Below are 27,839 nucleotides of genomic sequence, written 5' to 3'. Positions count from 1 at the left end.
TCAAAAACGCTTACATACTTGGATTTACGTATTGTATTACTTCTTGGGGCAATACCTACGTAACTCGCTTGGCGCCCCTGCAGCACACACAAAACCAAGCTTTGAGAATAATCACTTGCAGCCATTTTTCATCTAGTGCCTTGCCATTACTCTGCATATATAATATTTTGTCAGTAGTGGATTTGAATAAATGTTCTCTCGGTGTCCTGACGTACAAATTTTGTCGAGGAGAATTCCTGATTTCGTTGATAACAAAAGACCAAACCCCACATTTCACTGGCACTCGATTTTCACACCATAATAACTACCTGCTACCGAAACCAAGGACTAACTACGGCAAACTTACTGCGAACTTTTTGGCAACATCAATATGGAATTCACTACTGCCCTCCATGAAATCATCTCCTTCCATTCATTTATTTAAGATGAAAGTTCGTCACCACTTGTTGGGAAAGTGATTGTTTTGTTTATTTTACGCTTCTCTATGTGGAATATTATTCCCAGGATCTGCCTTTTGTGTTTATACTTTATTGTTACTATGTACCAGGATTGACATTTTTTTTGTTAATACTTTTTGTTTCATAGGATTGCTTCTGCTGTTAACCGCATTAAGTGTGCTTTTTCTATGTATTTATTGTTGGAGGTCCCTCCCCAGTCTTTGACTATGGAACCTCCTAGAGTTACTTTTTCTGTACAAAATTTCAATTGCACCAATAAACTGAAACTGAGATGCATGTTAAAGAACCCCAGATGGCCAAAATTAATGCGGAACCCCCCACTGCAGCATGCCTAGTCATTGGTTTAGGGTTTTGACACATAAGACTCCAGAATTAATTTTTTAACTTGAAATCATTGCTTGCCTGGTTCACCCAGTCATTTGTTCACTGACAAGCAGTGAAACCAGTCCACATTTCCGCAGTAGCTTGCTTTTATGATGGCAAGGTGCACATAAAACAGTGTTTTTGCTGGATGAACCAGGCAAGCAAAAATCCCGGATGTATTACTGAAGAATGCTGGCTGAAACATGTAATCTTGTGAAGCTTTAGTAAAAGGAAAGTAGTGATAAGCGGAAAATAGTTTTTTGACCCTTTTAGGCACTGTGTACACAAATCTGTGCACCAAGATAATGCATCAACAGCAAAAGCACTGGTGAAAGTAATGACATTTAAAATGTGTCGAATACATCTTGAAACACTACTGATTGGAATAGTGCTGCAAGTTTGTATACAATGTGAAAAATCTTTTAGTAAAATGAGTAGGGAGGTAGACAGATCGGTATTTTAGCTTGATGTAAGTATGTGGTTGTATGCTGCGGGTTAACTTCTTTCATTGTTTTTCACAGTATGTTGCGCCAGGCATAATTTTCCAGTGTCTTCACACGTGCTCTTCAAGCCTGCTAGACATGAAATAGTTGATGTTTTCATATCTGATGTTCCTGTTGTGAGTTGTCGCATAGACTCCACATTCTGTAAACTTGACAAAACTCACGAAAGAATTGAACATTCTTAATTTATTTTGCAGCTCCGTGCTTTTTATGATGCTGAAGATGTAACAGATGCGGTGAAAGTCAGTTTTCAATCAACAGTACTAATTGGCACCTGAAAGTGTTAATGCGATTAGCATTCATAGCCTACTTCAAGTGTGTGCGTGCGTGCGTGCATGCGTGTGTGTGTGTGTGTGTGTGGCCTCTTTACGCTGCTCTTCCCAATGACCCAAGTTGTCTATCAGCTTGGGTCACTGGGTATGGGCTGGCTTCTTGCTGGGCTGACATACTAGGTCACTGGGTATGTGCCCTGATAGACAACTTGCTGCTGGCTGCTGTCTGACCTAGTAGACAACTTTATTTATAAATAAATAAATAAATAAACCTGAGTTGTTGGGCATGTGCCCAGACAGACAAATTACACTCCATAGTTAGATAACAAAATTATTAATATCTCCATCAATAATGGATTTCCCTTCCTCAAACTACATATGCACAACCACTTGAATGCTAAGCACAATAATGTTGAGTCGTAGATAATCATCCTCAAAGGATGTGTTCTGCCTGCAGGTCATTGTGCTATACTGACTCTGGAAATGTCAAAGATAACTACAATGTAGCTATTTTTGCCATCTTTCCAGGCGTTCAAGCAAAATTACATACTCCTGTGTGCGGCCCTGTGTTATGGTTCCAAACTTGTATCGTGGCATTTGCTGCAGCTGTATGCTATTACTGCTTAGAAGCAGTTTGAGTTCCTTTGCTGTAGTAGCTTGGCTGTTAAGTCTTTTTCCAGCTACATTCTCGCTATTGCTGTAGCAGTAAGCCATAGCTCTTAAAGGTTGCACTGAAACACTTCATTTGAAGCCTGAGAAACAGGCTGGAGCAGGTGTGATGGCTTTCAGTGAATATATATTCACAGCTTTTCTTTTTATGAATATAACTTCTATTGCCCAGGTGTACAAATTAATGCAGAGTACAAAAGAACCCCAAAACGTTCAGGGTTTCTAGTATACAAAGACACTTGAATACGCTCTTTCTAAACCTTCCCAGCGAGCGCCGTGTTTACTTTCCTCATTCCCCCTCAACTCACTGGTTATTCTTAGCTGGAATGACGCCGATAGCAGAGTTCAGCCCATTGCTCCTGTCTTGCTTTTTCTTCTTTGCACAGGGCACTTATGGTAACCTTTCAAGGTTGACGTCTGACCAAATTGCCCTGGAGCGACAAAAGAGCAGTGACAGGATGAATGAGAGGCATTTACAACTGCCTATTCTGTTTCCTAGAAGATCTTGTAGGGTTGGCAATCGTGCGTGAACTTTATCGCACAAGTAATTCATGGTCATGAACACTTGGCCAATGGCTCGCATCCATGAGCCGTCGCACTAACTGTAATGCCATTAAAAATAGATCTGGGGCCTCAAAAGCCTCAGGAGAACTGCGCGAGGTTGTAGGCTCCCAGCTGCATGCAGCAAGATATTTTGCTCGCACATTCATGGCAGCCATTGTCTGCAAATCAAGAATGTTTTTCTACCATGCTCGGAAAGTTTCAGTGCCCCTTTAAAGATCCAGTATGTGATTCAGCAATTTTAATACAAAAGCCTGCCATGGAGTTATGAGCTGCCAGGAGCAAATACTGACTGAAAGGTGCATTCCGTAGAAGAAAGGCTTGCCATTTATGTGAATGCTTCCCATTTTCTGCTTTTCCTGGCAAAAATGACAGATGAACTTCAGCAACATAGATAGCTGTGCCAAGGTAAAATGTAGGAAGCAGCATCAATATTGTTTGTGGTTGGTGTAGCATAATTGAGATTTTTTTAGGACCAGCGCTTAGGTGAAGGAAATAGACAGTGCTAGTTTGCCCCTTTTTATTGTGCTTTGTATAATGCGCTGATCCTACAAAATCGTAAGTAGGAAGTAGGTTGCTGTGCAATATGTGTGGCCGTGATTCAGCACATGGGCTGAACCTGTGCACAGAGTGGTGTTCTACTCTTAGATTGCACACTTCAATGAAGGTTTGAGCTTAACTGTAAGCCCATGGCCAGCCCACAAACCAGGCTTCAATGACACCACCTTCTCTCGTCAGGTACGTGCTTGGGATAAAGTGCATCATATGGGATGGGCGGGCTACATACAAAGCCAGACTGACAGTAATGGGCCAATTGTTTGGACAACACTGCAGTGCTGTGTGAAGCACTGTGTATTGCAAGCTACTTGTCATTGTCGTTGCTTTGCACTTTGGGTGAAAGTACTGCAATGAATACTAAGCAGAGAATACCTTGCAAAAGAATGCCTCATGTCCGTGACTGTTGTCAGGCATTTCCTTAGTAACAAAACTTGCAAAGAGCCTCAAGGGATTTTGCTAAGAGCAAGAGATCTAAAGGTATACCTTCACATCTTGCCAGCAAATGTTTGCATATGATGAGTTAGAGTAAAATGCCTGCAGACACACAGTGAGCCATGTGTTTTGTTTTTCACAGCCCTTATTTGGCTTGGGCATATATGTTGCAGAGTGAACCATGAAGATGCCAGCACAGCGCAGTTTGGAAAGTTAATGCCAGACCTTTTGTAGGGTGCTTAGTATGTGTGGTCTTTGAGGTGCTGTTGTTTTACCACTGCTACATAGGATAGGTCGACCGGTAGATATCAATCTACCCTATGCAAGACCAGTTAAGTGAGTGATATACTAGTGTAATGGCTACCCACTGCAAAACTTAAAGTTGCGCACCAGACTTGAGCAAATGTGCCGTGCTTTAAGCAGTTTGTGGAAGCTTATGCATGTTTGTTTTTTATGCATATGCAAGTTTTGTGAATGGCAGCAGGCACGTTAGAATGCCCTTTATTAGCCTAAAGCAGTTGCAGTTTTGCCCAAAAGGTGAAGCATCAATTGTGATAGAAAATAATTAGTTGTTCGAAGTAAGGCTAGTAGTTTTATCAGTGGTATAATTTGCAGTAATCATTTGCGTACTGACTAAATTAACAAGCATGGTGTCATGCCCGCACGGGCAAACCTGAACACATCTCACTCACTGGCCGCAGGCACTCGCTGTCAGAATGCTGGCGTGATGAAGAGCGGCCATAGTGGCGAGTGAAACGGCAACGCCCTTAGTTTCAACGTGTCTTTGAAACTTGAGATTACGTGACCTCCAGCAATAGGTGCGAGAACACAGTGCACACAAAGCCACATGCCATCTCAGTCCTTGGTACCCACCACAGATTACCACCGAGATGATAAAGCACGCATGGCCACTCTCAGCCATGCTACGCACAGCATGACCAAGCTATAGCCCACTCACCTGCCTCCCTTCCATCCCCTTAGAGTGTGCTATCCCCCTTCCCCTTTTGCACACAACACTGGGCGAGCAGGAAGAAAGCTTCCATAAATCCAGCATCCTTCTCGACTCACCTTCTCACGCTTTCTCTTGCGCCTACAGCAAATGGCACCGCAGAGTTTAATAGGATCTTGCCATGCTTGGACTATGTACAGATTATCACGGCAACGGCGGAAATTCGCTTGGAGTGTCCCTATATTTACTATTGGATTAACGTATGATTGGGTATCTAAGCAGGCCTTAGTATTGTGATGCTACCTTCTTAGTTTGACAATGCCTGTGGTGTGCCAACAGACGCATGTCTTTGTGCTTACCCCATCCTATCTAACCTTTTTTTTTCTTCATTATTGGTCACCTAACATCACTAGTGTAGCTCACATATTTTCCCAACATATTTATTTCACAGCGTAGTTAGTAAGTGATTTGTCAGTGTTTGTGTTGCGTCAGGTCTTTTCTTGTCACTTATTACACGCTGTTTTCTCCCTCTCGTGAGCTAGCTAGCCCCGGAATGCACACTTTTACACCTCATGGCCATCCTGGCTTCTTGCTGCAGGCCGAAAAGGAAGCACTTGTGTCCCTATACCACGCTAGGCACTGGGACAAGATCCGGGCATTCACATTTCATGTCTTGCGAAGCCTTTAGAAGCTGCTTTTGGCAGTTTTTATTTGGACCAGTTGCCAAATTTTATTTTGCTTCTAGAACCTTTGCTGGGTGACATGGCAAATTAAGACATGTTCATTATTGTAGAAGCTTTTTTTTCTGCACTAACTCCTATGGGTAACTGAGTGAAGATAGGCAATTCTGTTGTAAGGAAGATGTCTGTCAAAATTATGGTGCAGTGGTGTTCAACTGTAGACAAATTTCTTGTTTGATTTTGCAGAGATTGGTGGACCACAGAGTAAGTATATTTGCTCAGCATGCATTTTGAAAGTTAATATAACAGTATTTTGGTGTAGATTAATGATTTAATACAGGAAGGGGTGTATCGTATATCTTTTAATTTTTTTTTTCTTTTTTGTCTCGCGCCTACTGAAGGGTGCTATGACAACTGCTAAACACTCGCAGTAGCCTCTGAAGTCACGTACTACACCTGACCATATACAACTAAAGCTGTGCACGGATGCTGCTTCGATTTTTGTTCATAAATGTGTATGCTTGAAGGCACTGCAACCACGACAGATTTGTCAATGGTCTCAACGTATCAACCACAGTGTAAAGAAATGTATTGTTAAATTTGTCCTTCTTTTTGTAAGGTGGTTGTTTGTCAGCGTGTTGTGCAAGTCGTATATTATATTGCTTGTAGACAATGGGAAAAGCAAAATTTAGCCAATTTTTCAACAGCACTAGCAGATTTGGCAGCACTTAAGTCATAGTGAGCACTGATTGAAAGTAAAGGATAACATGCAACTGCATATGTAGACCATCTTACTTCAGGTCGGCAAGCTCTGGCATTTCAAAAATACTATAATGGGCTGTTAATATGAATGTCTTCTTTCTTTTCCCATGATTGCATAAAACATGCTTGGGTAATGTTTATTGCATCTGGCCAACTCTTTTTGCTGTTTGCTAATGCATTTGGAAAGCTTTCACATTAACGGCCCAAGGTAGCAGCATACCACCTTCTAATTATTTTAATTTGTAGCCATCATTACCCGTCGTCACATGTCTACAGACCACACTGTGGCCAGGGCTGATGCCAAACTGTGTATTGGGACTGCTCTTCTCTCCCCATCATGTGCTATGGGGAGGCCTTGTTTTAGTGTTGGTAGGGGAATCTTTACATTTTTAACAATGGAAAGGAGCTAGCTGTGCACCGACAACTACCACTCCTCCCATTCCTTCACCTCTCCCTCTCATTGTGTATATATATGGTGGCTGTACACTACGCAAAGACCAATTCCTAGCAGTCCCCTGACAAGAATGCTTTAACAACGAGGATGCACATTTTTGCATTGCTAAACACTTTGCTTAACTTCTGATAAAAGTTTTTCATTGCTAAGGCATGCAGCCACTTCACATCAGATTATGCTGTCAAAGTCATGCTATTTTTAAAAATGATCATATTAAAAAAGACTGGAATTTCATTTATGAAATTATCCATCTATATTATGTATGTTGATGACCTAGCTGGCACATGACTTCGAAAAACGAACAGCGCTAAAAACGGGGCCAAACAAAAATAAATAAAGCGCACTATCGTGTGTCTTGTTTACAGGCCAGACTTGTCGCAGCCCAGTTAACAGTGGAGATAACCGTTGTTTTACAGCCTGGTCTTCTAGTGAGTGGTATGGCCACGGCTACGTACGGAAGAGGGCAGACACTATTTTGCAAGTCGCCTATCACTCAATTGCACTTTCGGCATTGTAGGCATGCTGTATTACTCTAGATTTAAAAGTACAGGAACGAAGTTTTGCACTAGAACTTCGATAGTATCATATGATGCAAGTTTAACTCACTTTCGGTGACCTGTTCTCAGACTTGTTTGAAGAGATGTTTGGAAGTCACTTGCGATCATGATATTGTAGTCATCACGTGACACATATTGTTATTTGATCACACTCAAGAATTGATGAAGCAGACAGTCCGAAGCAGCAGCTGCTTCCTGTTTAGAAGCCTTTGTGAAAACTGTGGCATCCGTAGTTCACAGTAAAATAAGGGTGATAGCTCCGAGAGATTTGAAAGTGTCATGTCTCCTGATATCCGCCTATTCTGAAAATTGCCCAAATGTTTAGTTGGGATGGGCTCTCCACAGCAAGCAGCATGTGTTATGACGGGGTAGGTGAGCCTCAGCTAGGTGACTGGCCACGGCCGTCTGGTGTTGAGCAATCGGGCAGTGACAAGACATTCTCCCTATGTCCATAATTATCTGCCAACTTCATCTTCGCGCCTTTTATGCGTGACCCCCCTGCCCCCCTTCTCGTATCCATCATCTCACTCCCCTTAAAATTATTTTCTGTTAGTCACTCTCATACTCAATATTCACCGGGTTGTTGAACGGCGCGGCAGCCCCTAACATTGCTATATTTCTGTTTCTGCATAGACTTAGAGACCATTTGCCTACCTGCACTCCCACCTGTTTATTGGGGCTGTTTCTCAGCTTCCCTGTCCCAGCACCCCTGTTCTTGATATATATTGTACCGTGCGCAAATCAGCATTCGGTAGGTCTTTCTTTCTTGTCCCATTTTTTGCCCTGTTTTCATTTTGATCAGTATGTACAAGCTGTCCTAACCGCAAGCTCTTCTCAAGTTTATTAACGTAATGAAAGCCAGAGACAAGGGAAAGAAAAATAAAGGAAGAAAAATGGTGGGGGGGGGGTGGTGCTTATGCTTTTCCTAGGCAAGCAAGTCGCAATATTTTCAGAATGCTTTTTATCCGCACAGTGTGGTCGACAATTCGGTCAAGTACCAGAAATGAGAAGCTCTTTGACAACACGAAGGCCTTTGGGGGGAGCAGCAATGCCCCAAGTTTTATACACGCATTCGTCCGATCTTTACGTATGTGTGGAATTTAGTGCTGATCCCCCCTCAGCAGTTATGCTTAACACAATCTGTAATTAGGTAGAGGTGCACCATGAGTGGGCCACAGTGTTCTGTGCATGAGATAGGGGATGACCCCCATGACACTCTTCCCCCCCCACCTCCCTATCAGGCCGCCACTAGCCCTCACCTTACTTTTGCATTCAAGCTTTCCCTGTCATCCATGTCACTCTTTTGGAGCCCACTTCTTGAAACTTTGTTCCGTGGGAAAGTGGGGAAGGGATGGGCGGTTCATCAGAAAATTTTGGACTAAAAACTAGTCTGTTTTCTATTCATTGTGTTTAGGTGCACACTAAAGGACCCAGGTGTCGGAAGTAATTTAGAGTACCCCACTACAGTGTGCCTTGTAATCATATCATGGTTTTCGTGCCTAAAGCCCTAGATAAACATTTTTTAGTGGTGCGTGCATAAAGTGACACTCTTGTTTCTTGCGTAGCACTTCTGGTTCACCTCCAGAGACGACCGTGGAAGAAATTTAAACTAAATCAGAAAAAAATAAAAGAAAAATAGTACAGTACATAGTTCATGGGTTTCATTATAGATATGACATCAGAGCATAAGTTTAGTTATGAGCTGAGTTACTGAAGTGTCTGGAATAATTAGAAATAATTAGAAATCACTGAGATGACCAGGGACAAAATTCAAAATAAATCAGAAAAAAATAAAAAAAATAGTACAGTACGAAATTCAAGGGTTTAATTAGAGATATGATACCAAAGCATAAGTTGAATTACAAGTTAAATTACTGAAGTGCCTCAAATACTTACAGTTAATTAGAAATCACTGAGACAACCAGGGATGAAATTCAATATGAATAAGAAGAGAGAGAAAAAGATATAACGATACAAAATTCATGGGTTTCATTAGAGATATGATATCAGAGCATAAGTTTTGTTACAAGTTAAATTACTGAAATGTCTGGAATGATTAGAATTAATTAAAAATCACTGATTACCACACACCAAAACACAGAATCGTAGACTTTAGAGACCCGCCACATGGAGCATGACTTTGGTGAAAGTCCTGGAAACCCGAAATTAGAAAGTGGAAGTAATGGTGTCATGTATGTCGTCACACACAAGAAAGTGGCATGATATTTAGCCGGCTAATTAATGTAAAACAGTTGCCTCTGAGTTCGGTTTGTGCGTTGCATTTGCCTAAAGTTAACCTAAAGAACACAAATGCCGAGGTGCAAATGCCATTAAGAGACACCTAAGTCAAAGGTTAGGGTCGCCTACCATTTTCAATTTTTGTTCAGTGCGAAAGCTTACATTCAACCCAAAAATTCCACTTGCAGAGGCAGTGATGATGACGAGTGGCCAACACCGTCCAGTGCCAAGCAATCGAGACCCTCCAGGCGACAGCCAGTTGCACTCAAGGTGTGCGGGCTTTTTGTTAATCCAATGGTAATGCTGTCTTCTGGGCAAGTGGGTGTGCATGCATTCTCTGAAAAATAGGGTGAGAAAGACGTGTTTTCCATTTCCTCTTTCTGGTATGCATCTTTTCGTGTTTTCTTGTTTGCCCATGGGGTATCATTAAGACATTTTTTTGGCACTGCTAGTTGGCGTACAAATTTTGGCATTCCACACTTATCACTACATTTGCAAATCAGTTCTGCGGAAGCCTGCAAGGTGGTGGAGGTCGGTTCATGGAATGGAAAAAATTGTCAACCACCTGGCTGTAGACGAAGCTACAGAGGAAGCACATGGGGATGGGTTGTCATCCACTGGTATGGGTTTCTTGTTTTAGCTTCGTGGTACAGTCAGGTGGATGACATTTTCTTTCTTTTATAATCAATACTTTTGCATTAGCGCAGGCTAGTGCTAGCAAACTAGTGCAGGCTTGTTTGCCTGAAGAGACTTCATTTGGGTTATAACTACCTGCAGCTGGGTTTGAGTGGACTTGTGTGCAAATTCGACAATCTCGTGCCATTTTGCAGATCTGTGTCGTTTTCGTCCAGGTCTGCTGTTTTCTAAAATCTTTCTTAAGAGTGCACGTATCGCAAGCAGAGACGATGTGTACTGATTCTGCTTTGCTTGTACCAGAACTGTATTTGCATGCTATAACATGACTGTGCATACAGTACAGGAATTGTACAGTTAGAGAGTTGTAAACGTTGTAGTTTCGTTTTCAGAAAATCTTTTATTTTTGTCAAATTCTAATGACCATCTAAATAAAAAATTTAGAACCAGCAGTCACTAGATTTCAAATTTCCCTTTTAAATACAACAAACCTCGCCAAATTTGGTGTAGCAGTTGCCGAGAAAAATGAATTCTCCTTTTACATAAATTTAGATAAGAGCACCCGAGCTAAATCTTCCTCTTAAAGGGCACCAGGTTTCCAAATTTAATGTGAAGCCCGTTATGGCATTTCTCATAGCCAGATTATGTCTCTGCCACGCAAAACAGCATAGCAACATTATTCTTAAATTAAAGGGGCCCTAAACCACTTTTTATCGAAGTGGGGAAAGGCATTGGAAGTGAAAATAAGCTATTTCAGAAATACTTTACCGCCAAAGTACTTCAATGCGTTCAGCAGAAGCGGAGTTATTGGAAATCAAACAAGGCTTCCGCTGTGCTCCCGCCTGTTCTTCAATGCCTTGCACTACGAAGGGTATGGTGGAGTGGGGCGTGCCCACAATGCTTCGCTTCTAAATGTAACTGTGGTGCGCAGTTCAAATTTCATTTTGGATGTTAACGTAGACACCACAACTTACGATTTTGGTGCCTATGACTTGCTAAACGTAAGCCAAACGCAGTTGCCCTCAGCGAGCCGCAATGCGTTTATCCAGTGTACTCGTGGTGGCACCCCGTGACAGCTGCGGTATCTACGCTACGTAGCCAACCACAGCTGCCAATAGGAGATGCATATGGGAATCCGCTTTATCACAAAATAAAACGTCCAGAAGAGAATGAGGAGCAGCCTTCTGTTTAAAAGAGAGCGTTTAAGAGAAAGGTGACTTTGCACTCTGCTTGCAAGCTCCACGCACTGCATACGAAAGCAAAACTTGAGATGTTCACATCAGCGTGTGCTACCCACGGGCTATGTTATTTCACCAAGCCCGATAGGTGGTTCAGGGCCCCTTTAATGTTTTAGAAAATGTCCTAACATGTGAATAAGCATACATTCTATAAGCTGTTTATGGTGGAAGTAGTTTTGGAGCAACTGACTGGCAGATGCCATTTGATATGGGTGCACAGCATTACTTTTGCACTGGATATTTAATGGAATATTTAGATTGTTTCATACAGCAGATTTAGATTTTCTGTGCTTGATGTAAGGGAGTTCACTATATTTACTTAGAAAGCAGTAACACCCAAGGTCTAGTAGTTTGTAGGACATTTGGGTACAGACATATTGAAGCTGTCTGATCGCGACTGGAGCACAGATTTGCAGTAAACAAAAGTGTGAGTGGTGGGAAACGCCTTGAAGTGAACTTTGACAGCTCAGCGTGTTAAGTTGAACTGCTGAGCTTGAAGTCACAGGTTTGATCCCAGCTTTTGGCAGCAGCATTTCGAAGGGGGTGAAATGCAAGAATGCTTGTGTACTTGGATTTAGGTGCACGTTAAAGAACTCGTGGTGGTTAAAATTAATCTGCAGTCCCCCACTACGACGTGCCTCATAATCAGATTGTGCTTTTTGCACATAAAACTACGGAATTTAATGAATTTTCAGAGTTCATGCTTAAGGTCGTGTTGGTAGCACAGGGGGTTGCGAAGGCAGAACTTCACCAGGATAATGCACTTAGCAGAGGAGCTGCAAATGAAAAAAGTGAAAACTGGAGGCATTGGGTGCTTAGTAAGAATTTAAACATGGAGCCCTTAACCAAATGTAATAATTCAGGGAGCATTGCTCATAGAAGTCAAATTTGAGGCCTCTGCTGTGAATACAAAAAAAAAAAAAAAGTTGTGGATACAAAGAGCAGATAATGTATGCATGGAATACATTTTGTACGACTAGAAAAAGTTGTTTTGGGTTGCAGTTTTCCTTTACCTATTTCACATTGTTAGCATTTTATTTTGCCAGTCTTTCTAATCAGGGAATTCTTGTGAACAGGCAGTGAAAGCCTGGAACAAGTCGGAGAATGTTTAGAGATATGTATTTGCTGGAATCCCTGTTGAAAAGATTGCGAAGTGTAATAATAAGTTGAGCTGTATTAGTGAACTACACCTCTGCAGGAGTGGAATGGTTCCTCTTAACCCTAAGACGAGGCTTGCTAATCAGAAAAGATGAAAAAAGTGATGGACGGGTGGCAACACCACCCTGAACTTGACGCACCAGCTTGCTGCGACATCGTTGATTTTGACATCTGCTTAGGTCTAGTTAAGTCTTTATCAGTAGAGAAGGACTATGCACTGCATTCTAAAAGAACCATGGGCTCAACCCAGCAAGCTCTCAGAACTTTTCCTTTGCCAAAACAACCAAAATATCAGGGCATCTCACTGATATACCTACATGGAGGTTTCAGTTCAAAGTTCAAAACCTGGAAGTTCTGAATTTAATAATTGTATTCCCGCCAAATGAATGAATGTGGAGTATTGAAAGGTTAGTAGTCTAAACTAATTTAGTAATGTTCTGTTAGTCTTTAGTGTTCCTCTGCAACCACCCCTGTCTAGTAGTCTGAAGTGCAATGCTCAACCAGTAGTTAATCTCGAGATGCAATTTGAGACCTAGCGGGAATGCCATATTTGTGCCAACATGATGAGTTTCCTTTTGCATGATATGCATCTATCACCTTGAAATGACCTTGCGCTGTGTTTGGAACCATAGTCTGGATATTACATAAGACTTCATTACAATTTTGCCTTTAAAAATGCACGTGCCGGTGTCTTTCAGCTTTGGATTGCATTGGTACCTTCAGTAATTCACCTGCAGGGCTTGGCAGTTGTTCTTGTTGCTTTCTCAGTAGCTACAATGGTTTATCACTTGCCCAGTGACCCAATGTGGTAGCTCGCCGATTGTGGTATTGTGCTGCTGAGCTCGAGGTCACATATTCAAACCCTGCTGCAGTGTCTGCATTCTGATGGGCATGTAATGCAAACACTTGTGTACTGTGCATTGGGTGCAGGTTAAAAAAAAGCACCAGGTGGTCAAATTAATCTCCAGTCAGTCACTAACAACAGCCTCATAATCAGATCATTGTTTTGGCATGTAAAACCACAGAATTTAGTGAATTTTTAACTTGCCCAGTGGCCTCAAATGCTTTACATTTATGTACACAGGCAATACAGCGCAGCATGAAAAAGGCAGGGTTGTGTGTTCTTTACTGGGACTGTAAGCAGTTGAAATGTGCAAAAACTATTAGTTTCAGTATGAATCTTATAGTCCTTGCTCTTTTATTTGAGAATGCACTGCTCGAATGTTCGTTTCCATCCAAATAGTATAAGGAATAGCAAGTTAACACTTATTGGAGTCTCGAGAAAGAAAGGCCGATTGAAATGGGGATTGCTTTGAATGATTCTGCTACAGGAGCTCCGTGGTTGTCACATAGAGGCACCAGTTTTCGAGCAAATGCACGGGTCAGATAACTTGTGCTCAATAATCAGTACAAATTGATTGCATTGCATTGTATTCTGTAAGAGGCAATAACTTGGCAAGTTTTAAGAACTTTTTCTAAGCCAAAATGGCCCAAGTACAAGGAAAAAAACACTGTCAAACCTGTCACAGTGATGACTGGCACTGAGGTTTTGGCATGAAATGCAAAAAATGAAACTCTGACTTTCTCTTCGAATAATCCTCTCTCCAGAAAATTAATCAAAATAGAGTTTTGAAATAACACTTTGTCCGTGGCTCTTACGTCTCAAGGGCATGTACCCATTAGCTCATTCCCAGTGGCACGAGTTGTCTACTCAGCGAGAAATAATAGATACTTCCAACACTAAACCCTGAGGGGGTAAGCATAGGAAACTTCACTTAAAACAAAGAGGGGGGGGCGGGGGTTGATGCAGTTCAAAAATTAAGCCAGTACAGTTCGCAGTTTTGTGGTGGTACACTTACTGAGTTTTTTTCATTCTTTTTTCAGCTGTGCGTACGTGCACACACAAAAAATGGTTTGCTCATTGTTAAAGACAGTCTGACTTTTGAGCAGTCCAACATGTTGCTTTTGAAAATTCTTTGTAATGGTGGAAGTCATTGAAGAGCCTTGGAATTTTCTTTTTCTTTAAGTTCCACGAATTCTGTGTTCTGTGTAGTTTTTGACACACTTTGGAGCTGTGGGCAAGACCACCCGTCGAAAGACTGATTCATGAGACGAGCACATTCTGGTCAAATGTGGGCAAAGTACATAGTTACAGAAGCATGCTAAATACCATCAAGTGCCTCTATAATAGCAACAACTTGATTTGGCTGAGTTTGGTTCATATTGAGTATAACTTGAAGCAGCATGAAGGAGATGAGCACAGGAAACAAGAACAAGCACAACAGGATGAGTGCTGTACTGCCAATTGAAAAATTTATTCAAGAAACAACCAGCTTCATAACATGTCAAAATGCACCCCACCTATAACCAAAAGACTGAAAGCCATGTGTACTCCCTACAAATGAAGGTGCTTATCTATGAAATTTATCTCGAGTTTCGTTAGACTAAATAATGCTGCACTGACACATTTATCTTCTGCTATTAGCTATTATTACCATAGCTATTGCAGAGTTTCAGGCCCTCTTCCAAGGTCTTTGTTGTGGTGTCAACTGGTGTTCCTTATGCGCACCACAGCTCAATGGGAGCTGCAGAGAGCAGTAGCGGTGTCACTTTGTGCATTCATTGTAGAGCAACAAATGGGCCATCGGTAATGCCTAAGTTTGTTGTAGAGGCAAATCCGCTGTTTTGGTCATTGCTTTATGGTAGGGGTGTATGGATGTTAAATTTTAAATTTCAAAGCAAATTCGAGTAATGAAAAGCAATCTGCCAATAGGACCTAATATTTTTGTTCGAATACGAATAGTATTGGTATTGCAAAAATGTTTTTTTTCACCAACCAGAGGTACGAGAAGAAGAAGAAGGAAGTTTACTGCACAGCAATGTACAGGAAGATTATGCTTTGTGGTCAGCAAAATTCTCTAGTACTACACTTTTGTTTGACAGTATCGTAGCTGCAGTTATTTAATGTTGTCGGGAAAGCAGGATAGCTGCTTGACTTGTTTGGGGATCAGCAACACCTTTCTGCATGTCACAGTTCCTTCAAACACCGAAAAAGGCCTCTCACTGGACACACTAGTGTCTAGTATCGTCATGTATCTCTTCGCATGCCAAGCCAACAGTGGGCGCCATGCTTACACCACCACTCACAATAATCTTCTTTTAGGTCCAAAACTTCTACTTGTGGCAGTGAAAATTGCTGCTGGTTGATGAGCTTGTCAGTCTTTCCACATTGCTGAAGTGGAAGGAGCCTCTTCAGAATGTTTCGTTGTTTGGTGTGTTCAGATTTCAGCCGGGCATGTCTGTTGACCATTTATGATTTGTTTTAAAAAAAATATATTTTGCTGTCTGAGTGCCAAGAAAGACGAAATCAATCTTAGTATTGCGAGAAAAACATTCATGTTCATGAAAAAAAATTGAAGCGCTAGGTCATTCACACATTGTTTAGAGAGTCAAAAACATTGCTCTCACACCCTTTCCATTCTGTTTCTAATGAACTGCACACAAGACATGCTCTTAAAGGCCCGATATCGAGAGCAAGAACTTGAATTATGTGACAATTGCCCACTGTTCTGTCTCTGCACCCATGCACAGGTTTTGGGATTCCTGCCCAAGGTGGTTGCGCTGAGTGTTCTCACCCCAAAAATTTTCTGTTTTGTCAATTCTCACGTTCTGAATCATCCTGGTGCATTTTCATATCGCAAAAGACAGGAACCTGCAACCATGAGTACGCATGGACCCCATATGTCAAAGCAGCAATAACGTTTATTCGGTCATATTCCCCTCTGTTTACATTAAAAAAAAATTATGAGACATTATTTTTTTTAGATTATGTTAGTTCAAGTTAATAGACATAATTTGGGAAATAATAAAGAAAATCAAATATGGCCTTTTCTTTTAAAAAGAATTTTGAAATACCGCAAATATAGCAATAGGCCTGAACTTGAGCACTTATCGTCAATTTTTAGTGCAGCCTAGGGGCAAAGATATTTGCCTCAAATTTCAATTAATTTGATGGCAACAGGCTGGCAAAATTTGAAAACCATGCTTCGCAGATACTGAGGAAAAAAATCTGAACTTTGAGCAGTATTGTGCAGTGTTCTGTTTTTGCAATCTTTTTCTCCCCATCAAAGTGGTCATAGTACCGTGTAATACAGTAAAACCTCGTTAATTCGAAATCAGTTAATTTGATATCCCGGATAATTCAAAGGTTTTCTGCGGTCCCGTATTTTCCAATGTAAATTTTACCGGATAATTCGAACCGGCGCTCTAGACCAACCCGGTTAATTAGAAGATTTGGGGTGCTGTGCGGCGATTCCCAATCCCAATTTCACCACAAACCCGACGAAATGACGGCCATTTGGTCAGTCGCGATTATTTATAGACGAAGCGCCCGACCCGTAGTCATCATCATCATCATCATCAGCCTGATTACGCCCACTGCAGGGCAAAGGCCTCTCCCATACTTCTCCAACTACCCCGGTCATGTACTAATTGTGGCCATGTTGACCCTCCAAACTTCCTAATCTCATCTGCCCACCTAACTTTCTGTCGCCCCCTGCTACGCTTCCCTTCTCTCGGAATCCAGTCCGTAACCCTTAATGACCATCGGTTATCTTCCCTCCTCATTACATGTCCTGCCCATGCCCATTTCTTTTTCTTGATTTCAACTAAGATGTCATTAACGCGCGTTTGTTCCCTCACCCAATCAGCTCTTTTCTTATCCCTTAACGTTACACCTATCATTTTTCTTTCCATAGCTCGTTGCGTCGTCCTCAATTTAAGTAGAACCCTTTTCGTAAGCCTCCAGGTTTCTGCCCCGTATGTGAGTACTGGTAAGACACAGCTGTTATACACTTTTCTCTTGAGGGATAATGGCAACCTGCTGTTCATGATCTGCGAATGCCGGCCAAACGCACCCCAGCCCATTCTTATTCTTCTGATTATTTCACTCTCATGATCTGGATCAGCAGTCACTACCTGTCCTAAGTAGATGTATTCTCTTACCACTTCCAGTGCCTCGCTACCTATCGTAAACTGCTGTTCCCTTCCGAGACTGTTAAACATTACTTTAGTTTTCTGCAGATTCATTTTTAGTCCCACCCTTCTGCTCTGCCTCTCCAGATCAGTGAGCATGCATTGCAGTTGGTCCCCTGAGTTACTAAGCAAGGCAATATCATCAGCGAAGCGCAAGTTACTAAGGTATTCTCCATTTACTCTTATCCCCAATTCTTCCCAATCCAGGTCTCTGAATACCTCCTGTAAACACGCTGTGAATAGCATTGGAGAGATCGTATCTCCCTGCCTGACGCCTTTCTTTATTGGGATTTTGTTGCTTTCTTTATGGAGGAGTACAGTGGCTGTGGAGCCGCTATAGATATCTTTCAGTATTTTTACATACGGCTCGTCTACACCCTGATTCCGCAATGCCTCCATGACTGCTGAGGTTTCGACTGAATCAAACGCTTTCTCGTAATCAATGAAAGCTATATATAATGGTTGGTTATATTCCGCACATTTCTCTATCACCTGATTGATAGTGTGAATATGATCTATTGTTGAGTAGCCTTTACGGAATCCTGCCTGGTCCTTTGGTTGACGGAAGTCTAAGGTGTTCCGGATTCTATTTGCAATTACCTTAGTAAATACTTTGTAGGCAACGGACAGTAAGCTGATCGGTCTATAATTTTTCAAATCTTTGGCGTCGCCTTTCTTATGGATTAGGATTATGTTAGCGTTCTTCCAAGATTCCGGTACGCTCGAGGTCTTGAGGCATTGCGTATAGAGGCTGGCCAGTTTTTCTAGAACAATCTGCCCACCATCCTTCAGCAAATCTGCTGTTACCTGATCCTCCCCAGCTGCCTTCCCCCTTTGTATAGCTCCCAAGGCTTTCTTTACTTCTTCCGGCGTTACTTCTGGGATATCGAATTCCTCTAGATTATTCTCTCTTCCATTATCATCATGGGTGCCACTCGTACTGTATAAATCTCTATAGAACTCCTCAGCCACTTGAACTATCTCATCCATATTAGTAATGATATTGCCGGCTTTGTCTCTTAGCGCATACATCTGATTCTTGCCAATTCCTAGTTTCTTCTTCACTGCTTTTAGGCTTCCTCCGTTCCTGAGAGCTTGTTCAATTCTATCCATGTTATACTTCCTTATGTCAGCTGTCTTACGCTTGTTGATTAACTTCGAAAGTTCTGCCAGTTCTATTCTAGCTGTAGGGTTAGAGGCTTTCATACATTGGCGTTTCTTGATCAGATCTTTCGTCTCCTGCGATAGCTTATTGGTATCCTGTCTAACGGAGTTACCACCGACTTCTATTGCACACTCCTTAATGATGCCCACAAGATTGTCGTTCATTGCTTCAACACTAAGATCCTCTTCGTGACTTAAAGCCGAATACCTGTTCTGTAGCTTGATCTGGAATTCCTCTATTTTCCCTCTTAGCGCTAACTCATTGATCGGCTTCTTATGTACCAGTTTCCTCCGTTCCCTCCTCAGGTCTAGGCTAATTCGAGTTCTTACCATCCTGTGGTCACTGCAGCACACCTTACCGAGCACGTCCACATCTTGTATGATGCCAGGGTTAGCGCAGAGTATGAAATCTATTTCATTTCTAGTCTCGCCGTTCGGGTTCTTCCATGTCCACTTTCGGTTATTCCGCTTGCGGAAGAAGGTATTCATTATCCTCATATTATTCTGTTCTGCAAACTCTACTAATACCTCCCCCCTGCTATTAGTAGAGTTTGCAGAACAGAAATTTTGCTAGCACAAAAATGAGTCCACGGTACGCCCTGCGCACCGCTGAAACACGCATGTGCAGAGGAGAAGACTTGCTTCACTGTAATGCAGGAGGCATACCGGTTTTTGTCACATGCTCTTGTCCTCCACTCCGCATGCTCCTCGCAGTCGCCGCTTCAGCACGTGTTTCGTGCCGCTGCCACTGGCTGCCATTTGCCCATTCTCTCTCCGCGCCTGGCGACATGTGTGCGTGCAACGCCGGTCTGCACTGTTTCTTTGTGTGCGGTGGTTAGGGGTGTTGCAGCTAGCGTGGTGTTCTTTTTTTTTTTCTCAACTGTGCAGAAGTGCCAGTGAGTGAAGATGCCAAAGTATAAGACTTTAACGCTGCAGCAGAAGTTCTGCTTGATCCAAGAAGCGGGTAAGAACATGTGTTCCAAGACCGAGTTGGCTGAAAGGCAGAGCGTGCCCCTCTCGACGTTGCTGGATCTCGACTGAACTGCTGAATTACGGGAAAAGTGTGTGAGACCAGAAAATGGCAGTGATAGCAACAAGGTAATTTTGGAGTATGCTGGACGCAGCTTTATTGATTTCACCTTCAGGCTGCACAATTCTGCTGTTATGAAAGATTTCTTCCTGGTGCTGTTTTTCATTGTTTTGATGTTTAAGTGTTCCTTTAATTTTTAAATATTTTAAATGCAAGCAAGCAAGCCTTGCTGCAAAGAAGCTGGCATTTCACCTTCTCCAGGAGCCGATGTGATATTTTGCCGCTGGCATTGTGCTTCGTGGAGGGACTTGCTTGTGGTGTTTTGAATATCCCCATCTCTCGACTTGTCAAACAAGAAGTAACTGTGCAACTGTCGCTCACTTATTGAAATGTTCAACTGTCGCTCATTTATTGCAGTCAACGGTGCGCCGAGTGTACAGTATGGAGCAACGACTCAACTTTCAGTGGGGAAAGGCAGATGAAATGGAGCTGGAAGATGCCAGGTCAGTTACGAAGAACATGTCCTTGGTTGTTAGTCTTATTAAAGGGGCACTCAATTTGCCTTTGAAAATTTCAAGTTATATTTGCAAGTTATAGACACAACAATGGATCTGGAGAAGGTTGCACATACAAAAATGCACTGTCAAACCTTTTCATAATGAAAAGGGTTATAATGAACTAATGACTATAATGCAAAAAACTAATTGTATTTATCCTTCAAATTTTCATAGACCAGAACATTTAATGTCTTGTTTTATTGAAAGAAAAATTTCCTTTAAATGAGTATAACAAACATTCTTTTAGTTCATAACGAAGTTTTACTGCTTATTTCAAATCGATTAGCCCAAAATCTGGCAGCATGTAATGATGATGGTCACTCATCTAGTGGAGCAGTTCAGTACTCCTGCGAGGTGTCGGCTACTTGGCAATGTGCGAAACAGCATTGAAAGTCAAACTGTATAGATGGCCATGCCCGCATTCAGTCTAGCTTACACTTAACTGCAGCTGCTCGCCACCACACTCCGTCACTGCACTCCGCCAGCTCCTGCACTCTCCTGTGGTTTGTGCGCACGAAACGCTTCATCTTGGTTTAGGGTTTGTGCACTATTATGCCAGAACAAAACGTGAAGTGTTTTGTTCCGGCATAATAATGCATGACCCTCATCAAAACACGACCTGAATATCATTCTCAACAAAATGCAAACAGTGGAGTGCATGGGTTGTGGTACAAGGAGGAAGGACACTTCGTTGCATGCTGTGCTGTCCAAACTGCAGCTGCAATAAACTGCGGCACACACACAGTTGAGTATCATTTTATGCCCTTAGACTCTATTTTATAGCAATTTATTTTGTGTTCTGTTCTTTTCACCCTTTGTCATGAATTCGGCCGTGGATACCAAGATCGGCTACTTGGTGCTATTAATAAAAATGGAAAATGAACTGGCATTGTTTCAAGTTAAGAGCCCCATTCTCATGTTCTTGATCACTTGTCTTATCAGTGTTTCTTGAATGTCCCTGGTGGAGCGCTGCAAGCCTCTGGTGACTTTACTGATTTCGTACTACGCTTGTAGCTGGACACCAGCGTAATGAAAAGCTTTTTTGTTGTTTACGACCATCCATTAATGTATGGTGATGTTGGTTGCATGAAATCAGAGGCTTGCAGCGCTCCACCAGCACACTCATAAAACACTGATAATACCTGTTACACTGCTACTTTTGCATGTACTACGACAACAAAGATGGATTACCTTTGACAGCTGCATTAAAGAAAGCAGTCAGCTCGCTGACCAAAGACAGAAAACTTTCTGCGGCCCTTAACAGCGGTGCACTAGGTTTTTGACCTGAGCTAGTTGGTAAGGCAACGTCTTTGAAGGGGACAGCACAAAACAATGGACAAGGGTCACCTTTAGTGGTATGCTCCATGCTTTTGCATCAGCCTAGGCTTACCCTAGTGGTAACTCACTCTAACCCTCCCATCTCTGTGGGCAATGTTGACGACGGAGGTGGACAACCATTATAAGGAAGTGCAATGAATATAACCATACAGTTCACTTCGTTGATTTGAACCTGACGATACCGACAAAACTGGTCAAATTATCTGGCAGGCCAAAATAAACAAAAGGCAGAAAAAAAGATACCAAAACATGCAGTCGATTCACTTGGCAATGTTTGCCTGTGAAGTTAGCTTCGCCGCAATAAAGCGATGTTATGCGGTGAAACATGTTAAGCAGGTAAAGATGCCACTGCCACGGCCGCTGGATAAAAAAAAAAAGGTGCGGCCTGCCAAGTCAGGCGGGCTGCAGTGGAAGCGAATGTCTCAGCCGTACTTGCATTCTCGGCCGCTTGGCTGGGCCAAACGGCGCTAGCTCTCGGGGACGGGACGCGTCGGTTTCCACGGGTGACGGCGTTCGAAACGCGTTCCTCGCGCATTATCTATGCCGATCCCGGACAACAGACCCCGACTGGTAGCACCGCGGTGGATGACAGCGTTCTCGATGCACGTGGCAGGCCGCACCTTTCTTTTTTTATCCAGCGGCCATGCCACTGCTATGAGAGATGGCATGTGTTCCTTAAGAGGAAGCTTTAGCTCTGGCCCAACTCCGATGCCACCTATTCAACTGCATGTAAAATGCTGAAATGCTTTTCTGAGATAACCACACTGCCGATTTTAATAAAATTAGTTGCATTTGAGAGAGGAAGTTAAGTTCTAGTGACTGTTGGAAGCAGAATTTTGGTTTGTGGCCTGAATTTTTTTCAAAGGAATTTTCAAAAAATTGTTAGGGCCAAAAAAAATGGATGTAGTTTACAATTTTGTAGCTCTTCACCAAGAACAGATATCACAGTTTTGTAAACTGCATCTACCAGTACTCACTAGATTTTAACTTCTCATTTTAAATGCAACAAACCTCATTAAATTTGGTACAGTGATTGCTGAGAAAAATGATTTCTCATTTTCCATGTATTTGAATAGGAGCCCCCGAGCTAAAGCTTCCTCTTAATTTACTCATGCACATGCACCGTCTCTGGTCACAGTACGAGCACCGAGTGGCTTAATAGATTGACTGATTCCAAAATCATGAGCGCCACCTTCAGGGAAAACGAACAACCTCGCACCACGCCGTTTGGTTGGAAAATAAGGCCTACGCTAGCATGCACTCCATGCTCTGCGTATCGATACGACCTGCTTTGTGTGTTGTTTCAGTGCTTTATTGAATTGGTTTTAATCAGTGTGTGAGCATTGATTGAAGAAGACAATATACCCCTCCCGTTTGCACACATGGGATGGACATGGGACTTTTTGAAGTGCTCCGTAACGAACGATGGTGTTCAGCAGTATCTGTCCTCAAACCCTTCGACCGTTCATCAGGCTCATCGAGGCTGGGTGTTACATGACGAAGGCTATATGGCAAATCAAATGATAAACTTAACCGCAGCTGATCCAAAAGGTGGTCTGGTACGAGCAACGTGCAAGCCATCCATGAAGACGGCCGGCGTGTACGTGGTATACGACCGGAACCTGTATTGGTAGCTCCTGTACAGTATATACATAACACAATATGTTATATACAGCCAAGCAACAATGTTTGGATGCTTTTAGAAATTGTTAAAACAATGTCAAAAATTTCTTCATACTCAGGTCATTAAGTACTGTATTCAATAACACATTTTCGCTGCTTTGAAGTTTCAGGTCCTTTTACTTTTCACTAAGCGGAAATGCTAATGGGCCGCATTGTTGCACAGCAAAGTAATGACATGTTTGTGTTGCAAGCAAATGCAGTTGACTGTGCAATTTAGTGCGTCGGCTTCATAAAGTAACTAGTGTGCTGCATTTACATTACAAAATAGCAGGGTGGCTGTGTGCAACTCAAAGCAGATCATAGTGTGGAAAATCGCATTGTTAAAAAAAAGAAGAATAAGAGGGGAAGGAAGGGGGGGTGGCGTTCGGTTCGCGCTGTCCTGTTAGTGTGCATATCAAGGAAACGTATGCAATACGGCCAGTGATGGTACATAAGTTAAAACACCCAAAATATGAGCGGCAGATAACAAGCTAGCTGACGTGACAACAAACCACCTTCACGTCGGCACGACAACGTGTTGTAGACCTTATGCAAGAGCCTACGGTAACAAGGCTACCGAACTACTGACGGCCCCAGAATGATTCAGAGCTGATGCAGAGCTGAGCCAACCCGAATAAACACCCTGAGGTGATCCTACTCTCCTTTCGCAGTCCCTATCTATGGTGACGTAACATTGTGACCCACAGGGCAGTAATATAAATTTTTTTCACAGCACGTTCATCTACTTGCGTTTGCAGTCCCTTTGCCCTCTCACGCAGTGGTTGTTCCGCCGTACAGCAGCCTCGTGTGGAGTATTGCTGTACATGAACACTGTTGGCACCTAGTCCGGATGATTTATCAGCTTCGACGCCCGGCCTACGCTTGGCAGAGGGAGGTTACGACACAATGGTCACTAGGAGTTTATCTTTTTTCTTTTTTAAATAAAACTTGCCGGTGATGAAGTGCACCCCGCAGATTCATGAATGCTGTTGGCTTCCACAATGAGCTGTCCGGGTTTGCACGCCTAACTGCAGATATGCAGAGCCCTTTACTTCGCATACATTTTTGCAGATGAAATTCGGAAGAAGCTCGATTTCCTGTTTCCATAGTAGTTGTTATTGCACCCAAAGGCGACACAATTAACCGGCATACTCGAAAGAACCACAAGCGCAACCACCAGTATTTCCGTAGCAACACCGTCCAGAGTAGCCGCGTTGCCCCGCATTGCTTTCCAACCAGGTCTACTTACGGTAACCACTGCATGGGGGACTAGCGCCACGCCAGCTTGGCACATGTGCAGAAAGATTTTTGGAATCAGTCAATTTATTGGCAGGCCTTCAGTGTTTTAGATAAACCCCCACTCTTTTGTTGGCTTTAAAGGGGCCCTAGACCACTTTTTAGCAAAGTCAAGAAATCCAATTGAAGGTAAATTAGACTACCATATTTACTCGAATCTAGGCAGGCCCCGATTCTAAGCCGATCCCCGAATGTCTGAAGCCAGAAAAAAATAAGAAAACTTGCCTCGAATGTAAGCCGAACAAATAAGTGAGGACAGCATTCACAAAATGAAAACCGTATTTATTTAAAATGAGCGTGCCGAACTCATTTTACGCCATTATCGCTGCTAGCCTCATACGTTTCCGGTGGCACGCAAGCTTGCGTCTGCACGCCCACGCATGCGCAGACAGTTCGGCCCGACTCGTACGAGTCAAAACGTGGCGCGATCTCTGTGAACAGCCCCTCTCTGTTATCGCGTGCATACCTTCTTTATCGCTATCATCTCCTCCTTGCAACACACGCAAAATGCGTCTCCCATTGCCCCATCCAATGATGGACATTTTTCTGATCGATGCAGAAGTCCCGTCCCGATTTAATGTTTCACGATGCCTCCACGGCTAGCACAACTTTATATTTGTGGCATCGCCTATTTGGTGCCATTACGATAACACCACGCCGCGCACCAATACTTTAGCCACCATACCGATACAACACAGGCTAAAATAACAATGTCGCTTGTGTACTTCGGTTGGCTACTGGCGCGGCTAGTAGTGGCTGCAATACTCACTTTTCTAGGTGGCATGTTTTTTAAAATCCTTGAATCTAAGCCGACCCCAGACTTTGGTATTTGATTATTTGAAAAAAAAAAAAAAAACTATCGGCCTAGATTCGAATAAATATGGTATTTCAGAAATACTTTGATGCAAGAAGTTCTTCAATGCGTTTAGCAGAAGTGCAATTATTGGCAATCAAACACCGTTCATGGTGCTTCCGCTCCTTCTCAATGATTTGCACTGTGAAGGCTATGGCAGAGCGAGGTGTGCCCACAACACTTTGCCTACTGAACATCACTGTGGCATGCAGTTCGAATTTGATTTTGGGTGTTCACGTAGATGCCACTATTTCCAATTTTGGCACCTACGATGCGCCAAACACGGTTGTCCTCAGCGAGCTGCAGGTCGCTCATCCAATGGGCTCATCGCGGCGCCCTGCGGTGGCCATAGTATCTACGCTGTGTAGCAGACTGCAGCTACATGCAACTGCAGCATTTGCTTTGCGCACGATAGGGCTAGAGTGCGCGCTTGCGCTCATATGCTCCTGTCTGGCTGTGCTACGTGGTGTGGACTGGCTTTGTCATGCACCAGTTTGACTGATGGATGATAGTAGCCACATCCAATTTGTGCATCTTGAAGCACTTTCATTATGAAGTGAAGTCTGCCAAAGCGTCTAACCAGGAGTGACCAGGACTGAGTGCGCACTGGCAAGCTTGCATGTGATCTGACCTTAAGTTTTGCCTGGCTAGAGGCTAGTTGAGTGTACAAAACTAGCCGAAATTTGCAAGACCCAACAGCTACGACACCGATAAGTAGAGTGGCCAAAGTTTTAATTCCTACGCGGGCAGTTGCGGCCGAGTATTAGCAGACGACAGTCGGCTTCTTCCAAAAGTATGTACTAATCATTATCGAAATTCAAAAGCATATTTTTGCTTACTTCAGCCTGTTTAATATTAAACTCCATCAATAAATATACACAGTTATGGTAAGAATATGCGCGCTGATCCAAATGCCCTTCTCTGATGTCAGCTGTTGGCCATTAGCAGCCACATATGGGAATCTGCTATATCATGAAATAAAGCACCTAAAAAAGAGTGAGGACCAGGTTTTTGTTGAAAAGAAAGCGTTCAAGAGAGAGGTGACTTTGCACTCTGCTGCAAAAGTATGACTGCAAAATTTGGCTGAGATGTTCGCAGCAGCGTGTGCTATCTGTGGACTGTTTTTTCACCAAACCCGAGGGATGGTTTGGGGCCCTTTATAGGCCCCCTCGACTTTTCGAGTTTTCTTTTTTTTTTTTTTACCACCTTCCTTTTTGCTAGCTTTCCCAAGAAGGAGATGGTTTATCTCTACTTCTTGATGCACGGCATGTGCACACGTGTATAAGGAAGGAACACGTACTAGGCCCTGTTAACAATATTATATGAGAGATACATGGCGGCCAGAAAGAGGGCTCGAATTGCCACAGCAACATCAGAAACAGCTCTGAATAGCTTCCAGTAAGCTTATTAGGCATCTGGGTGCTCGTACTGTGACAAGAGGCTGCATGGGCGTTCTGTTATCCGGCTAAGGCCAATTTTGAGATCAATATAACGGAAGTTCAGGCCCATAGAAATGTATGGGTGCCGGCCGGGACCTTTGGTTGTGATTGAATTGATCGGAGTTGAATTAATGGAAGTCTGCTTTAGTGAGGCTTTACCATAGAGTAGCATTGTATGCCGCGTGAGGATTGGCATAGTGCACAATTAGAGATATAGGATCCTGATGAATTCCAACTGCTCTCTATTTCGCACACTGACCCTACAACTCAAAGCTGTAGCATAGGAGTTTGGGTCATACAGAAGAGTTTAAATGGGCCCTGAACCACTTTTTATCAAAGTGGAGAAAGGCAGTGGAAGTGAAAATGGGCTATTTCAGAAATACTTTGCCGCAAAAAGTACTTAATGCTCTGATCAGAAGCGGAGTTATTGGCAACATACACGGCCTCCGCTGTGCTCCTGTTCCTTCTTCAATGCCTTGCTCTGTGAAGGCTACGGGAAAGTGTTATGGGCCCACAATACTCCGCCTTCTAAATGTCACAGTGGTGCGCAGTTCAAATTTTATTTTGGATGTTAACTAACATAGACGTCACAACTTCTGATTTTGGTGCCTACGACGCGCTAAACATGAGCCAAATGCGGTTGTCCTCAGCGAGCTGCAGTGCACTTAGCCAGTGGACTCATGGTGACAGCCCGTGCCGGCCACAGTATCTATGCTACATAGCCGACCACAGCTAACATTACCAGCCATGTATGGGAATCTGCTTTATTACGAAATAAAGCATCCAGAAGAGAATGAGGAGCAGGCTTCTGTTGAAAATAGAGAGTTTCGGAGAAAGGTGACTTCACGCTCCGCTTGCAAACTCTACGCAATGCGTGTGACAGCAAAACTTGGCTGAGATGTTCACAGCAGCGTATGCTACCCGCATACTATGTTATTTCACCAAGCCCGAGGGGCGTTTCAGGCCCCTTTATGGGGGAAC

The 27,839-nt window shown here is 42.9% G+C and overlaps 1 protein-coding gene across 10 annotated transcripts in view; it reads left to right on the top strand.

Moving 5' to 3' along the window:
- The window catches only part of LOC126516489 (uncharacterized), a 93,280-nt gene that overhangs the window by 30,142 nt on the left and 35,299 nt on the right, over positions 1–27,839 (top strand). For 8 of the 10 annotated variants that reach the window (XM_055063902.2, XM_050166618.3, XM_050166615.3 and 5 more), the window contains 3 exons: positions 5,692–5,709; positions 9,645–9,726; positions 20,131–20,216. In XM_055063902.2, coding sequence (XP_054919877.1) covers positions 5,692–5,709; positions 9,645–9,726; positions 20,131–20,216 — 186 coding nt within the window. The remainder of the gene's footprint in view (positions 1–5,691; positions 5,710–9,644; positions 9,727–20,130; positions 20,217–27,839) is intronic. The other 2 variants (XM_050166616.3, XM_050166614.3) reach the window with 1 other exon arrangement.

The sequence above is a fragment of the Dermacentor andersoni genome, chromosome 1 (assembly GCF_023375885.2).
Source record: "Dermacentor andersoni chromosome 1, qqDerAnde1_hic_scaffold, whole genome shotgun sequence".
NCBI classification, from domain to species: Eukaryota; Metazoa; Arthropoda; class Arachnida; order Ixodida; family Ixodidae; genus Dermacentor; species Dermacentor andersoni.
This window is presented reverse-complemented; position numbering and strand designations above follow the sequence as displayed.